The sequence below is a fragment of the Mobula hypostoma genome, chromosome 3 (genome assembly GCF_963921235.1).
Source record: "Mobula hypostoma chromosome 3, sMobHyp1.1, whole genome shotgun sequence".
NCBI classification, from domain to species: domain Eukaryota; kingdom Metazoa; phylum Chordata; class Chondrichthyes; order Myliobatiformes; family Myliobatidae; genus Mobula; species Mobula hypostoma.
In genome coordinates this window covers 28103874-28121516 of record NC_086099.1, presented here as the reverse complement: position 1 = coordinate 28121516, position 17643 = coordinate 28103874, and the positions used below count along the sequence as shown (strand labels likewise).

General features: G+C 41.9%; 1 protein-coding gene across 3 annotated transcripts in view; it reads right to left on the bottom strand.

The window, feature by feature from the left end:
- Positions 1 to 238: 238 nt before the first annotated feature.
- The window catches only part of pdzd2 (PDZ domain containing 2), a 493753-nt gene continuing 476348 nt past the window's right edge, over positions 239 to 17643 (bottom strand). For all 3 annotated transcript variants that reach the window (XM_063042802.1, XM_063042803.1, XM_063042804.1), the window contains 3 exons: positions 15371 to 15641; positions 14519 to 14653; positions 239 to 12102 (listed from right to left, as the gene is read on the bottom strand). In XM_063042802.1, coding sequence (XP_062898872.1) covers positions 11939 to 12102; positions 14519 to 14653; positions 15371 to 15641 — 570 coding nt within the window. In that variant the 3' untranslated portion in view covers positions 239 to 11938. The remainder of the gene's footprint in view (positions 12103 to 14518; positions 14654 to 15370; positions 15642 to 17643) is intronic.

Sequence of the window (17643 nt, the reverse complement as noted above, 5' to 3'; positions counted from 1 at the left end):
TGCAAAGAGTCATGGGTTGGTAGGTAAGGATAAGGGAATCACCATGTTGTTCTGGCTTTGGTTTTACACATAGTCCATGTACAAAACACCCTGCTTTTCCAAGAAAAGCACCTCTGCTGGCAAACCCAATGAACTTCATGATAAACTGCTATTTCTTTTGATAGCCATACTTTATTAAAAAAGATCCAAGTTTGATTGAAAAAAGAATTCAAATCACACAATGGGCTATGCTGGGATTTGAACTTGGGTCTCTAGACCATTAACCCATATCCATTTTGGAACCAGTTCCATTCAAGTAACTAACTCCAAGACCATTGCTAGTAAGAAAGTTAATTCAGCAGGAAATCCACATACACAAAAAAGTACAGTGTGAGATTAGGATGCATTTTTATTTCATAAAATAATATTTTGAATCACTATAAAACCCTGTTTACAGATTTCCTGGCTTTAAATAATGAGTGCAAAGCCACTTTAAAAAATATACAGTCCCTCTTGTAGTATTGCACCCTTTCTCCCCCTATATCTTTTGAAGGCATTTAGAATAACTATTGACAAAACAGGCATATTTTTACACAAAAAATGTATACAACAATATTTTACAGTTTGTCACATACTACCATTTCATTTCAAATCATAAGCAGGTTAGCCAGGTTAGCTAAATTAATCAGGCTATCTTTAAATGACTTATTTAATGATAACTCAGTCCTTTTGCAGATTTAAAGAGAAATCTGTGAGATTTAATATAATTATCATGTCGCAATCAGTGGACATGCCAATTTTACAGAGCAGTACTTGATAATTCTGCAACTCAAAGATCCTTACAAGTTATATTTTCACCATGAGATACAAAGATTGGACTAACTAAATGAGCAAAAAAGTGCTGGCATTGAACACAATCAAGGTAGATGATAAAATTATTTTTCTTGTCAGTTCATGTAAAACCCTGTGTACAAGTCCGGTGTCTGTAATAGATTTACCAAATGCATACAAATGACCCATTGATTACCCTTAGATTGCACTTACAGGATTTCCAGGAAAAATAGAATTTTGTAAGTTGAAGGAGGATTTATGGAAAAAAAGAATATTTTAATGCTAATTTTAGCCAAAAAAGTTGATACAAATAAAAATTAACTGCAATTATATTAGTCTGGCCAGTACTTTCCATAAAGCAACCTTATCTATTTCAAACACTACAAATGTGTTACGAAATCCTTAAATATATTCGGTATAGAAGTGAACTTTGATTAATATCTTGCCCATAAAATCAGAATGTTAGAACCAGCACAATCCAAAAAGAGAATCTTCAAATAACCAGAATGTTTGCATTCAAGCAGATCTCTCAGGAAACTAGATGATCTCAAAAAACATCCTGTACATCCAAATTAAAGAGTGTATGCAAAACCAGCGGGGAAATTCAAAACTCTACACTTAAAAAATTCTACACTACGTTATCAGTTGGTCAAATACACAGTGGTTATTTTTACTTTATAAGAGGCCTGATTTTGAAAGTGTTTCCAACAAATTTCTTCATTTATAACAATAAGCACATTTCATATGGAATTACTTCTAATTGTTATCTATTTCTAGTTTCTCATTGCTTTGGTGGGAGCAGTCGGTTCAGTGCCTGCTCTTCAGATGGAATGAGTTCCAGTACTGCCATTTACCCATATACAGTATAATTGTAGTACATTCCCAATAAAGATATGAGTAAGCTAACCTATTTGAAGAACTCTGGAGAAGTTCTACATGGTTATCTTTATGTGATTATGTAGTTATATTTCCATGGTGTGTTTGCTGAACTCCGGGAATTCCCTCCCTTGAAGTAACTACTACTTCTCTCTTTAGGCCTGCACAGGCAGGCTCCTCCCAGTTTCCACCCAGCTAACATGAGTCACTCTCACTCGTTCCAACTCATCGTCTGCGGCCTATTTAAACTCAGCTCTCATCCTTGTTTCTCAGTAGCCTCACCTTGGTTTTGGGTTGATTCTAGGTACATGATTTAATAAAGTCTAACGATTCTGTTACACCTGTGAGTCTGTTGGTTCATTGATATATTAAGGAAAATTATTATGGTATGTTAACCACTTCTACAGATGGATCAAAAGATACTTTGACTGGGAATGTTGGTGTGGCTGTTCTTGTAGAAAACAATAAAAAAAACAACTTACTATTTATCAGTATAGTCAGCAGAGTTAATTGCCATCATTTTAGGCTTACAGTAGGTGGAGAAAATCTGTCAATGTAAAGTTGTAGTTTGTTCATATTCCTTTTCAGTTTTGATGAGTCTTAAACCAGGTATTCTAGCAGCAGTCAGATTTACTTCTAGAAGCTCGTCAAACATTATTTCATATAGAAGTACTGGTTTATGTTTTCTTCTAATGGTTCTCTGCATATAGAGGGTTGAGAGGAATGACTGGGTTGATTGTTTAGCTAAGAGAGCAGTTAAAAAGTTCAACAATGGATAAAGACCTTTTACTTATCAAATCAAAAGGTAAGGGGTTGGTAGGGTTAAGAATTAGGGGGTTATGGCAAGACTTGTGGGATGATGAGAATGAGGGGAGACACCTCCAGAGAATACATAAAACTGTTGTATTGATGGGAGGAGGTGGTAAAACGAGAAGGGAAGGAATTATTTGGATATGACTTAGAATTGGGCATACTAGGCTTAATTATTCCCTTTATCTTGTTGGAAAACATCATTCTGGGTTGGGTAGGTTTTGTTATCATTATGAAACAGTTGACTATATACTATTAGAGTGGTTGAAGTGGCATACAAAGTTGAAAGAAATCAAATGCAGGCCTCATTACAATCTTTGGGAGTTGATTGTTTTAATTTAAAAACTTTTAAGTTATGGGAGTGAATTTAATTCACAGTATCATCTGTCATTACTTACAATCTATAGGACTTTTGTAATTTAGCTTTCATTTGAAAGAGTAGTAAGGTTACCCCACTCCCCCAAACTCTCTACACCACACTCGAGTCCAGCTGGTGGCAGTAATGCACCTTTAAGTTGGATTGCCAACCACCATAAAAAGTCAGAAAAAGAAGTTAATCCTTGTTCGACAATACTTAAAAACTAAAGCTTTATTGTATAGAATTAGAAAGTATGGATACCTTTAAACTTTTAGGAATTTGGTTTGACACTTATAGGAACATGGTCAACACGTATTAAGGAAATAATAACCAAAAGTAAGAAAGTTCTACATGTTATGAGGTGTTTGATAGGAAAGAAATGAAGAACTGATAGGAAATCCTTGAAAGCAATGTACGTAGGATCAATAAGATCAATACTGGGACTATGGAAGTATGGTATATGGATCAGCATCACACTGCATGCTCAAGAAATCGAATATAATTCAAAGTCAAGCATTAACGATAATTAGTAGGGCAATAGGATCAGTACCAGTGGATGCAATTTAGGTGCAGTAGGGAGAAACACCCCTGGAACTGAGAACGCAACTTGTGTTTACACATTGGGTAGACCAAGAGCATGGAGAAAGTCTGAAGTTTTGCATGGACTATTGAAGGAAAAGCCGATAAGGACAAATATTATTAATAAGGCAGTGCTTGATCCTGAGGTGCCTCCATGGCTGTGTGAAGCACCAGAGGTGGATCTTAAATTATTCGAAAGGAGACAAAAAGATTAGATGTGATTTTACATCAAGATATAGTTGAATCTTATGTAAATAATAATTATTATGGATATTTACAAATATATACAATATGCTTCAAAACTGGTAATAACAGACTGGAGATAGGATTTGCAGTGCTTGATTTTAACATTAAAAAGCAGGGGAAAATAAATGATGACTTCTCAGTGGATACAGGTGAAATGACTGCTGGACTATTCGCTTTACAGTGGGTGGAGGAAGTGAGACGGACATTGTCTGATTCAGGGACAACAATCACTTCCATTTAGAGACAAGACCAGGCATTATGCGTGAGATAATATAAACCTTACTTAGACTTAAAATGATGGGGCTCTGTTTATGTTTATGTGGATTCCAGCACACGTTGGTAACAGAGGGAATGAGCAAGTGGATAAATCAGCAAAGGAGGCAACTCGATGAGCAGACGTGGAAATTCAAATAAATTACAGCAAAGGAGAAATGAAAATCATTAAAAATGAAATTAAAAATGTGGAGAAAACAATGTGATGAAGAGAGAACAGGAAGACACCTTAATAATATCCAGAAAGAAGTGGGATAGTCGATACAGGCACCAGCAGGAGGGAGGAGGTGATAATGTTGGGATTGAGATTTGCGCACACAATTAAATACTACGTTGTTTTTAATGAAGAAACGCAGTAATGGGAGATGTGAGTATTGTAGCCAACACAAAGCGGTTGAGCATATACTGAAATGTCCAATATACAATCAAAAAAAGGGAGGATTGATTTTAAACTTAGCTCAGAATGAAATACAATCTAACATTAACAATATTTTGAGAAAGGATCACAAGATTATTGCTTTAAATATATAGTGCAGTTACTTAAGAATACAGGTCTTCTTTATTACAGAATTTGATAGAAATACAAATATAGGGTTTAGATATGAAGGAGAAGAATTATTGGAATGTAGGGCTTATGAATGTGAGAGAAAGCAGACCCTTGGAAGCAATTTTGTTACTTTAGATAGTTTGCTGGGGTATGGTGAAGAAGCACAAGAGAAGCATAAGCATTTAAATTCCTGAAATTTGTGGGTTGTTTAATACAAATTAAGTCAATAGTGTTGGGTGTTTATATAGTTATTTTTGTTATTACTGTTATTATCCTTATTACTGGTACAGGTATTATTTCTTCTTGGGATGGTGGTGGTAGGGGTTAGGAGCACTCTCCTGATCCTTCCTCACACTCCAGTTCAGTAGGTAGCGGTAATAACTTTTTAAGTTAGTGATGAACAATAAACCTTGTTCACTCATACAAACCTCCACGAGGGCCAGATCCTTGCCATTGGGTTTGGAGGCTTGTATGCCTCAATGACCTGGAGAGCTCTGTTGGCTGGAGTCAGGGCTTTGCACTTTGGCTCCTGGTAGGGTCAAAGGGTAGGGGACATTGAGTGATCTGCTTGGTCCTCCTGGTTCGGGGGCTCAGCTCAGGACTAACAACGCTGACTGGTAAAACAAAGTTGTCACAAAAATGGCAATGAAGTATCCTTCTACATCTGAGTGCAATGGTATTCCTGAGCTCCCACCCGGAACTTGTAGTGAGAATCAAGGGGAAGCTACTGACAAGATGAAGGAAGCCCTGGGCAGGACACTGCCAGGGATGAAGGACCATCATTGCTGTCCTGAACGCCAGCTGCGTAACGGCAGTAAGTACTCATACAAACCAGCCAGCCTCAACCAGTTGCTCTTAGTCTCCAGCTACGTGGCTGCCTTGTTGAGTTAAGTATCTGCTCTCTCTTGTTTTGTGGCCCCTTGTTATTTTGTAGTTTGCTATTAAAGTTATCACTCACCTCTAATTTGTTTCTGCTGCTCTGTGTTTGGGTCAAACCTCCTCTAAATTGCCAGACAGAATGAGTGAACCAAAGATTGACCCAGCAGAGTCTGCCTAAAGGAAGTCGGCTATCTACATGAGTGTGCCATCCAGAAGCTATTGATTCGCTGCTTGCTATTCTCAACCCAATCTCCATCTCAATATAGCAACCCTGCACCAGTCAACCTCCTCCCTTGGAGCCCCAGATTCCAACACCTGATCGTTTTGGCGGATCCTCAACCCGATGCCACAATTTTCTGTCCTGGTGCATCTTACACTTGAAGCTCCAGCCATCTCTGTAGGTTACAGACTGAGCCAAGTTTGCCTCTGTCATTTTCCTCCTGACTGGGTGAGCTCTGACCTGGGCCACCGCAAAATGGGACAACAAAACCACCATTTGCAATAAATATGAGGAATTCACCGCTGAGATGCGCCAGGTTTTCCGCTATCTGTGAAGTGGAAGGAGGGCAGATTGGATATTTCGCTTTCATCAAAGCACATACTTGGCAATGAATTACACCATGGAATTCGGGACCCTCAAATTTTGAAAGCCTTGTCACTCTGTTCTTCTAAATTGACAAGCGTCCAGATCATCAGTTCCATTTCCAGAACTATTTCAGATAGCAGGACCCTCATCACCAATGCTTCTGGAATCCACCCAGTTAGGGGCTCAGATGGTAGACTCTGTGGCTGCTAAAGAAAAGCCAGGATGGTGTATTGCCTCCCATGTGCTAAGGTCCAAGATGACTGAGAGAGGCTGCAGAAAATTCTCAAGAGGGTTGGTGAGCAGCCAGAGATTGCAGTGCACATTGGCACCAATGACACACGTAGAAAAGGGGAACAGATTCTGCACAGTGAGTATATGGAATTAGGGAAGGGACTGAAGAACAGGACCTCCAAGACAGTAATCTCTGGATTACTCCCAGTACTACATGCTAGTCAGGAAAGGAATAGGATGGATTGTGCATATGAACAAGCAGTTCAGGAAGAGGTGCAGGAGGCATTAAAAAACTGGGAAGATATTGCATTCAATAGAAGAAATCTGTACAAAAGGGAGCTGCACAACATGATAGAGACTTCTGCTATGCTGCAGAGAACAAGCGACAGCTGCCAAAGGTGAGAATGAACAAGCAAAAGACATGACCACTAACCATGGCCACCACTTCCAATACTCGTGTCAATAATGTACCAAAATATGTGGATCCCAGATCGGCCTCCACAGCCACCTGAGTACCCCTTAGGAGAACATCTTACTCGACTCCGATGATCACAAGACGAAGACTAGCGATTAAAGACATTACTGCTCTGCAGTGCTATAGTGACGGGAGGTCCCCAGCAAAGGACTGTGAGAACTCTTTATTTTGATAGAGCAACATTTTCTTTGTTCTAATTTGTAAAATCTTTTTGAACATTCTGATTCAAAATTAGTTTTGACACAACTGGAGAATATTTAGCCACCATCTCTAAAGGGCGGATAGGAATATCCTCGAGTCACTTGTTTGGCTGAGGCAATGTGACATTTAAAAAGAGCTTGGGGCCTTTTGGCAGGCTGCAATCATAATGATTTATTAGGCACTTGACAAAGGACAATAAAAACAAGGTGTGAGTGAGTCACCATTGTATGAGTGGGCAGTGTTAGAGTGGTCAGGCTTTGGCTCAACAGGCTTGGGCGAGAACAGATAGAGGCTATAACTAAGTTTTTTTTCTCTTTCTGCCTGTTAATACATAACTAGTGCCATGAGAATGGATCCAGGGTTTGTGTAAGATGTGAGTCTCCCTGGTTACTGCCTCTGCATGAAGTGCATCAAGCTACAGCTCCTTATAAACCATGTTAAGTAACTAGAACTGCAGCCTAATGACATTCGGTTCATATAGGAACATGAGATGATAGATGGGCACCACAGGGAGGTAGTCACCCGTAAATTGTAGGAGGTAGGCACCTGTGTAACTGTCTGGAGAGGGAAAAGGAATTGGCATCCAGTGCCTGTGGCTGTTCCCCTCAAAAATGTATACTGCTTTGGATACTTTGTGTGTGTGTGTGTGTGTGGGGGGGGGGGAGCTACCAGGGGGAAGCCATAGCAACTGGGTTTCTGGCATTGAGGATCATAAGAAAAGAGGGGAGGAGAGGAGAATAGAAGTGATAATGATAAGAGATTCCATAGTTAGAGGAAGAGCAGGAGATTCTGCGGATGTGAAAGAAATACCCGGATGGTATGTTGCCTGTAAGGTGCCAGGGTCAGAGATATTGCAGGTCGGGTCCACAGCATTCTAACGGAGGGGGCTGAGCAGCCGGAAGTCATGGTACATATAGGTACCAACAACACATGGCGGAAAAGGGAGGAGGTTTTGAAGAGAGAACATAGGGAGTCAGGTAGAAGACTGAAATGCAGGACCTCTAGGGTAGGGACCTCTGGATTGCTGCCCATGCCATGCGCCAGTGAGGGTAAGAATAGGATAACTTGCAGATGAAGGCATGGCTGAAGAATAAGTGCAGGGGCAGGGTTTCATATTTCGGGATCATTGGAACGGCTTCTGAGGAACGTTATGACCGGTACAAAAAGGATGTATTACATTTGAACCTGAAGGGTACCAATATCCTTGTGGGAAGGTTTGCTAGAACTGCTGGGGAGAGTTTAAACTCGTTTGGCAGGCGGATGGATAGGCCTACGATGGGACAGTTTGTATAACAATAGATGCAGTGTGCAGTCAGATTGTGAGGAAGAACAGGCAGATGATAGGGCAAAATTGCAATCAGTGGGGAAAATTCATAAAGGGTGATGAATGAAGGACTGAAGGTGTTATATTTATTTAGCAATACAGCGTGGAATAGGCTCCTCTATCTCTTAGAGTTGCAGTGCCTCAGTAAACCCAACAACCCTGGTTTAACCTTAACCTAATCAAGGGACAATTTATAATCATACATTGGTCTACTGGAATGTCCTTGCACTGTTGGAGGAAACTGAAGCGTCCTGGGGAAAACCCACACATTCCATGGGGAGCACGTACAGACTCCTTACAGATGACACTGGAATCAAGCTCCAGCACCCTGAGCTGTAACAGTGCTCCGCTATCGTGGCATCATCTTTGAATGCATGCAGTGTATGGAATAAGGTAGATGATCTCGTAGCGCGGTTAGACGTTTTGGGCATCAGAGTCGTGGCTGAAAGAAGATCATAGTTGCGAGTTTAACATCCAAGGATATACATTGCATTGAAAGGACAGGCAGGCAGAGGGTGTGGGGTGACTCTGTTGGTAAGAAATGAAATCAAGTCCTTAGAAAGAGGTGACATAGGATCAGAAGATGTAGAATACTTGTGAGTAGAATTCAGAAACTGCAAGGGTGAAAAGACCCTGATGGGAGTTATATACAGGCCTCCCAACAGTGGCCAGGATGTGGTATATAAATTACAATGTGAGATAGAAAAGGCATGTAGAAGTGTTATGATAGTCATGGGCATTTCAATATGCAGGTAGACTAGGAAAATTAGTTTGGTGCTGGATCCCAGAAGAAGGAATTTGTAGAATGCCTACAAGATGGCTTTTCAGAGCAGTTTGTGGTTGAGCCCACTAGAAGAAATGCAATTCTGGTGTTGTGTAATGAATCAGATTTGATTAGGGAGCTTAAGGTAAAGATACCCTTAGGAAACAGTGATCATGACAGATTTCACCCAGCAGTTTGAGAGGGAGAAGCTGAAGCCCGATGCTTCAGCATTACAGTGGAATAAAGGAAATGAAGATATGGGCAGAAAATAAAATAAAAAATCAGAGGTGCAAAGGAACTTGGGAGTTTTTGTGCAGGAATCCATAAAGGTTAACTTGTCAGTTTAGTCGGACCTGATCGGGGTCCATGAAAGGTCTTGGCCCGAGATGTCAATTGTTTTCTTCCTCTCCATAGATACTTCCTGAATTGCTGAGTTTCTCCAGCTTTTTGTGGGTGTTACTCTGGAATTTCAGCATCTGTAGAATCTTTTGTGTTTATTCAAAAAAAGGCAGTTTTGCTTTTTGGCATAATAACTGATGAAATCAATGGAGTGAATTTACAAATTGGTAATGGTAAACAACTAATTATTATTTTAAGCAAAAGGGAAGGTGTAGTTCTATTATCACTGATTGCTGTTTCATTTACATACTGAATAAACCCTGAGGCGAAGAACAGCTGCTGCTGGAATGTGTTACCATTCCTCCACAATCTGCACCACAGCATATGCTCAATTTGTACAAGGTCCAGCGCTTACAATGATTGAGCAGGAGTAATGCTTACTAGATAAGATCATATCCTTAAACCTTAAGTTCTTCCAAACTGTGTAACCATATTTCTGTCTGTGGGGCATGTCATATGACAACCTTTGGTCAAAAAATGGTGAATATTGCTTTAAAATAGTTCCTGGAAACTGGTACCTAGGCACAAAGTCTCAACTTTATCTGCTATTTCGTAACTGACTGGCGACATTTGTTCTTTGGGTGTAGCAAAGCGGAATTTCTTTGGGCGTAAAGGGCCTGAAAATTATTGGAACCAATTCAATTCTCTGTAGCAGTCTCAGCACTCTGATAATGTGAGCTAAACAACTGTTATTGTCTCAGCTGAGCATTCGTCTGATTCATTAATGGAATCATAGTTCTACAATGTAGGCTCTAATTCTGCTTTCTCTGCTTTAAGTAGTGTAGTTATCAGTAACCAGTTATCAGTAATCAGTAGTCTAGTTAATGAAGTAGAACTAGGACATTCACCCCATCAAATCTGCTATGCCATTCCATCATGACTAAGATATTTTCCCTCAACCCCATTCTCCTGCCTTTTCCCTGTAACCTATGATGCCCTTCCTGATCAAGAACCTGATGGGTTGGCTCTGTTTGAGCAAACAGCTTTAAGCAAACAGCACCATGCTCTGTGTTTAAATTGAGCAGTTTTAGCTAGCTGAACACCAATTTAACTTGTTTAAACCAGTTTAGCTCAGACAGCTCCATCATGGGCAAAAACCTCCCCATCATAAAGGACACTGAGAGCCTGCAAGAAAATGTACCTCAAGGCAGCATGTATATGGCAATGCCTCAGGAAGGCGGCATCCATCATTAAGAACCCCCATCACCCAGGACATGCTCTCTTCTCTTTACTACCACCAAGGAGGAGATACAAGACCCTGTAGACACACACTCCACACTTCAGAAACAGCTTCTCCCCCTCCACTATCAGATCTCTGAATGGACAATGAACCCATGAACCTCACTGTTTACTAACCTCACCACCCACCTCACTATTTTTGTTTGCACCACTTGTTTATTTATTGAGATACAGTGCAGAATCGGCCCTTCCCGCCCTTCGAGCCACGCCGCCCAGTAACCCCCAATTTAACCCTAGCCTAATCACAGACAGTTTGCATTGGCCAATTAACCTACCAACCTGTACACCTTTGGACTATGGGAGGGAACTGGAGCACCCAGAGGAAACCCACACGTTCACGGGGAGAACATACAAACTCCTCACAGACAATGGCGGGAACCCAGATCGCTGGCACTGTAAAGTGATGTGCTAACTACTATGCCATCGTGCTGCCCCATCAATTTAAAGTTATATTTTATTGTTATTTATAGTTTAAATTTTGCATTGCAATGTGTACTGCTGCTGCAAAACTACAAATGCCAGCGATATTAAACCTGATTTTGATTCTAGTGACATACATGTTCTTCGATATTAATTTGACTTTGATCTTCGAAGGTTAAATGCCTCAAGAATGAGGCATCCATCATGAAGGAAACTCACGGTTCAGAACATACCCTCTTCTCATTACCGCCATCAACGATGAGGTACAAGATCCTGAAAATACACACTCAACATTTAAGAACAGCTTCTCCACCTCCACCATCAGATTTCTGAATGGTCCATGCACACTATCTCACTATTTTGCTCTGCTTTTGCACTATTTATTTTTTATATATTCTCATTGTAATTATAGTAATATTTATGTATTGCACTGTACTGCTGCTGCAAAACAACACATTTCACGGCGTATGTCAGTAATAATAAACCTGATTTTGATTCAGTAGCACACCTGCACGCATTTGAAAGCCCTTACATTTTGAACTCTTTGCCATTCTGTATCTATGCTCAATTGAACTGGCTAAGTTAAGGAGTTTTTACCATCTGTGCTGCATGGATTTCTCGATGAGCAAAAATTAGTGCATCTGTCAGAGCAGAGCTGACTGAAAATGAGTTCATTTACTTCAGGGTTGTTTGAATATCATTTGAACATTGTCTGCTATGAAGTACAACGAATGATCAAGAGAAGACTCTTTTACTTAAGTTCTTGTATAGCAGATCACATTCTAAATGACTTATTCACAATTTTGCCAAAGTCAGAGGTAATATTGTTGAAACTTAAAAATCTGCCAACAATATAGGTTACCACATCACTTTGGTCTAGTGATGCAACTGGTCATCTAATGCTCCATTTAGACTGTAGTCCTTAAAGTGATTTAATTTTCCGGATAAGTAACAGAACGGGTCCTTCAGGGACAGACTTGACGATGTTCCAAGCATCATAGTGCATGAGGCCATGCAAGAATTTGCCATTGATTGCGAGCAATTCATCACCAACGTCGATCTTTCCACACTGCTCAGAAATGCCCCCTGTGGGTATTAACAGGTAAAACATGAATAATACTTGCCAGTTAGCGATCTGGTTGCCTGAATGTCCAACTGTTTCACTGTTTTAAGGGAGTTTGTTCTTTCAGTTTGAGAGGCAAGAAAGGCAGAATAGGGACACAGAATCCTTGATATAATGATGTTACAGGAAGCAGTACAGTAATACTTGTGTAAATGGATACTACAGCGTTGTCAGTCCAATGTGCTGGCGAGTTTAATGGTGCCAAATCAGTAGATTTTCCAGATTATTAAATGTGACTCCTGTTGATACTCCAACACACTTTTAATTCCTTATTTTCTAGCTGTTATGGAGTACAATAATGGACTTTTTACTGAAGATGGTGTGTTTTAAAGGAGTGCGGGAAAAAAAAGACACCAGTAAGCTTTAAAGCAAGGGGGAAAACATCAGCGGGTGAGCTTGAAGGGAGTGCATGGCCTGGGGCTCCAGTGTATTCATGGGCAGGGAGGGAGCCAGGATCTCAGTGAGTTCAAGGACAGTGAGGGAACTGGGGTCCCAGTGAGTCCAAGGACAGTGTGGGAACCAGGGTCCCAGTGAGTTCAAGGGGATGGCACCTGGGTTCCAGTGAGTTTAAGAGCAGTGTGGGAACTGGGGTTCCAGTGAGTTCAAGGGCAGTGTGGGAACCGGGGCCCCAGTGAGTTCAAGGGCAGTGAAGGAACCAGGATTCCAGTGAATCCAAGGACAGTGTGGGAATCAGAGTCCCGCTGAGTTTAAGGACAGTGTGGGAATCAGGGTCCCAGTGAGGAAACTGGGCCCCAGTGTGCTCAAGGGCAGTGTGGGAACTGGGGTCCCAGTGAGTTCAAGGGGGTTGACACCTGGATCCTCAGTGAATCAGATGCTAAAACCTTAGGATTTCAGACGGCTTGGATGATTCTTCTGTCTGGGGCAGTGTGGAAACTGGAGTCCCAGTGAATTGAAGGACAATGCGGGGAACTGGGTCCAAGTGTGCACTTCGTTAAAAGGGTACACAAAGAGAATCCCGATGGACAAATCTGATCACATTGTATTGCAAAGAACTTCGCTGATATTGACATAGAAACATAGTCTATTTGGAAATAACTTGCTCTTTAAAAAGTGATTCATGTGATCGGATTCAAGTGCTTTCATTGCTAATCTCATTCTAGAGCATTCTCATCTCATAACAGTAATATTTATGACAATATTTACGAAATGTGGGTGGAATTCTCAGTGGTACTTCAATGGAGCGATAATTCAGTTTACAGTTCACTGTCCAGGTGAGCCCCATTGTCCAGAAATTGGTCTTTCTAACGATAAATATCTGATTCCCTGCAGAATTCCTGTCACCTGATGGCAGACAGCCCAGGAGTGCAAAACCAGCGGCTCCACTATGGTACCACAGAAGGAAGAATAAAACCTGCTGGGGTAGAAACACCCAAAAGCAGACAGAAGAATAAGTGTTGGAGGCAGACTGGAATGTGCTACATTCCTGAAAGAAATTCCATCAGGGAACATTTACTTTATTTCTTTCCTTATTTCATGTCCCCCCCCCCCGCTCCCCCATTCCCAACTTCATTGCTTACATACAATGTAAGAGGAGATTGGTAAAAGTAATTTGAGCAAGGTGGTGGATGTGGATCCCTGATCAGGGCAGAGGGAGCAATTGGTTTAATGCTATTTCCATGGGAAAAAAATTGCCACTTAGTTCCGAAAATGCAGCTGAGAAGCTTTACTCTTTCCCATGTGGTGGAGTGGAGCTCCCTCTAGAGTCCTCACAGATAATGTACACACGAGGAAATCTGCAGATGCTGGAATTTCAAGCAACACACATAAAAGTTGCTGGTGAACGCAGCAGGCCAGGCAGCATCTCAAGGAAGAGGTACAGTTGACGTGGCGTTCACCAGCAACTTTTAGATAATGTACAACTTGACCCCCTTTGGGACAAGTTGCCTCTGAATGTCCGTAATCTATGCTCATTCATTCATGAGCCCGTGGATCAGATCGCCGTCTAATGTGTTATGTCATCCTAGTTTCTGTCCTCCTGTGTGCCTGGTATAATGTCACAGACTAAAGGGAGACCACTGACCACTGCACATCATCTCCAGATCAGGGATAGAAATGTCATTCTGGTTGCCTGGTCAGGATTCACTGCACAGTAAGTTTGCACATTTTTTTTTGTTGAAAGACTGAGGGCAGTCTTTTTAACTCAGGGCCCTTCCAAAGTGCCCCTTGCAGAGGATAACTTGGCTTATTCGTGGTGGGAGGTACTGGGGGCAAGAGACTTAATGTATCCTATTTTTAACGGAAAAAGGAATCTTTGATATTATTGCACAGTATGCAATCATAATTAGAAGTTTTCAATTAACAGGCATTCTGTTTGCCTTGAATTGAACGTAAAGTTGTATCGTTGAAAGGAGTATTTACCTTGAAATATTCTTTTAATATAAAGTGGTCTGTCTCCATGGATTGATGCCTTCCCACCATCAAGACTAAATCCAAGGCCGGCTGAGGTCTTCAGCAGCTCCACAGTGATTGCTCCTCTGAGGTCCACATTCACGCCTGGAATCACCAAAACATTATCAGGTAATAGGTGATTGAAATGTATTCCTGCCCAAGGTTGAAATAGTAGCTGTGTTTAATTTCACTTTTTTATTTACCTGAAATGCACCAAGCAATGCAATTTACAGTTTGTGTTCCAAAAGATTACTTTTAAAAGTCCAGATTGTAATTCTAGCATGGAACTACAGAATCTCCAGGATTATCAGATGCTCCTGGGCACACTATCGGGTCCAGGGTCATACTGTAAGATACTGAGCTAAGGGGAGGAATACGCTTCACACCTGGCCCCTCAGTTTTATGCTAAACTCTGGTTAGTTGAGCAAAAGGGCCCATTTCCTTACTGTATAACTCCATGTTCCTTTTTTTTCGTAAATTAGAACTATTGGTAAAAAAAAATTAATATCATACTTAAACATGTAAATTGACTAAAACATTCGAAGAAGTTAAAATAAATTGGGAAAAACTAATTACTGACCTTCACTTTTCCCCTTCATTTTAATTTCCTTGAATGTTCTCACCTCTCAGCACAGAGATCTAATGACAATTGTGCCATTCACTGTCATCAGTATCATAACAGGCTCACAGTATAGACTGCAAACTGAATTTGAAACCTCATGAGCTGGTACTTTAGTGAGCCATACTTTAGCCAGTTACTGAAGTTGGGTCTCAGCTCCTCTATTACATTGTTCTTTATACTTGCTCTCTGATCGGGCCTACCTGTTCCTGCTTCTTTTAAGGTGGTGTCTCCTTGGGCTGGAAGGTTTTCTTTAGAAAGTGATGACTGTGCTTTGGATGAAGTCTCTTCCTTTTCCTTTCCCTTTTTAATCACAACGATGGCCTGTTTATGTATGCGGGCCTGGTGAAGTACACTGAGTACATCTCCATGTGTAGTGCCCATTAAGGACGTCCCATTGATAGATAAGATGTAATCGCCCCTCTGAATTGTGCCTTCTTGTGCTGCCACTCCTCTTAAAAATACTTTGTGAATCTGTAAGTAAAAGTACGTGATTTGAGAGAATGTCTATAATAACATAAAAACAAAGTATAAAACATAATATTTTCAAATAACAATATTTCAGTTGGGATTTCCATCAGAAAAACTACCTATTTTGTAACTTTTTGGTAAGATTTAATCTTTCAGTTGGGATTTGCCTCCCACAAGCACTGTTCATTCCAATCAGTAACTGCATGGCATTTCAAGTCTGTGGCCCCACATCTGAAATAAAGATGTTCTGAAATTGGAGATGGGCCAGAGGAAGATTATGAGAATGATTCTGGGAATGAAAGTGTTAACCTGGGAGGAGGGTCAAAGGTTACAGGAAGGAAGTTGAGTGTAAATCAGCCATGATCGAATGGTGGAGCAGACTCCATGGGCTGAATGGCCTATTCTGCTCCTGTGTGTTATGGACCGGGATCCTGGGGCGTCAGAGGGAGCACGGGACCCAGGTCCTGGGGCGTCAGAGGGAGCACGGGACCCAGCTCCTGGGGCGTTAGAGGGAGCACGGGACCCAGGTCCTGGGTCGTTAAGGGGAGCACGGGACCCAGGTCCTGGTGCATTAAAGGGAGCACGGGACCCAGATCCTGGGGTGTTAGAGAGAGCACGGGACCCAGCTCCTGGGGCGTTAGAGGGAGCACGGGACCCTGGTCCTGGTGCATTAAAGGGAGTACGGGACCCAGCCAAGTCCTGGGGCGTTGAAAGGAGCACGGGACCCAGGTTAGAGGGAGCACGGGTCCGAGGTCCTGATGCATTAAAGGGAGCACGGGATCCAGCCAAGTCCTGGTGCATTAAAGGGAGCACGGGACCCAGGTCCTGGTGCATTAGAGGGAGCACGGGACCCAGGTCCTGGGGCGTTAAAGGGAGTACGGGACCCAGGTCCTGGGGCGTTAAGGGGAGCATGGGACAAAGGTCCTGGGGTGTCAGAGGGAGCACAAGACCCAGGTCCTGGGGTGTTAAAGGGAGTACGGGACCCAGGTCCTGGGGCATCAGAGGGAGCACAAGACCCAGGTCCTGGGCTGTTAAAGGGAGCACAGGACCCAGGTCCTGGTGCATCAGAGGGAGCACGGGACCCAGGTCCTGGGTCGTTAAGGGGAGCACGGGACCCAGGTCCTGGGGCGTCAGAGGGAGCACAAGACCCAGGTCCTGGTGCATTAAAGGGAGCACGGGACCCAGGTCCTGGGGTGTTAGAGAGAGCACGGCAACCAGGTCCTGGGGCGTTAGAGGGAGCACGGGACCCAGCTCCTGGGGCGCTAGAGGGAGCACGGGACCCAGGTCCTGGTGCATCAGAGGGAGCACGGGACCCAGGTGTTGGTGCATTAGAGGGAGCATGGGACCCAGGTCCTGGTAAGTTAAAGGAAACACATGGACTGGGCCGTGTTGAAAAGTAGTTTGAGATCCAGGACCTCAGTGTGTGAGAGGAAGTCTCTGTGAATGAATAACAGGATAACCATGAGAAGTCTAGATAAACAATTTTAAGCAGCTGATTCATCTAGAAAAACATTAGTTTTCTTAGACATTTTAAAATGGCTCTCCAAAGAGCTGTTAAAACCTTTTAATAATTGGAAATCAAACCATGTCTTACTCCCTTTTTTCTCAGTATTTTCTCCAATGAATCAATGTACTGTTCCAAAATAAACCCTGCCTTTTTAAAAAATGTTTATCTCAATGATTATTTTTTCTTAGATACCTTGCAGCAGGAGCCTGGAGGATATGTTAATCCTTGCGAGATAAAACCTGCAGAATTGGCAACCTTAAGTCTCTCCAATTTTGCGCTGCTCCACCACCAAAACAACCCCAAATTTCTGCTTCTATTAAGGAAAATGCAGCTCAGAGAAGTAGAAACTCTCAATCTCAAATGAATGGTGGTCTTGCTCCTGTTCAGCTTCATCTAACAAAGTCACTAACTTCCACCTGAAATACAGAAGATTCCTATCCACAAATCTTAATTTCTGCTTCCACAACTTTTGTCCACTCTTTTATTAACTTATAAAAT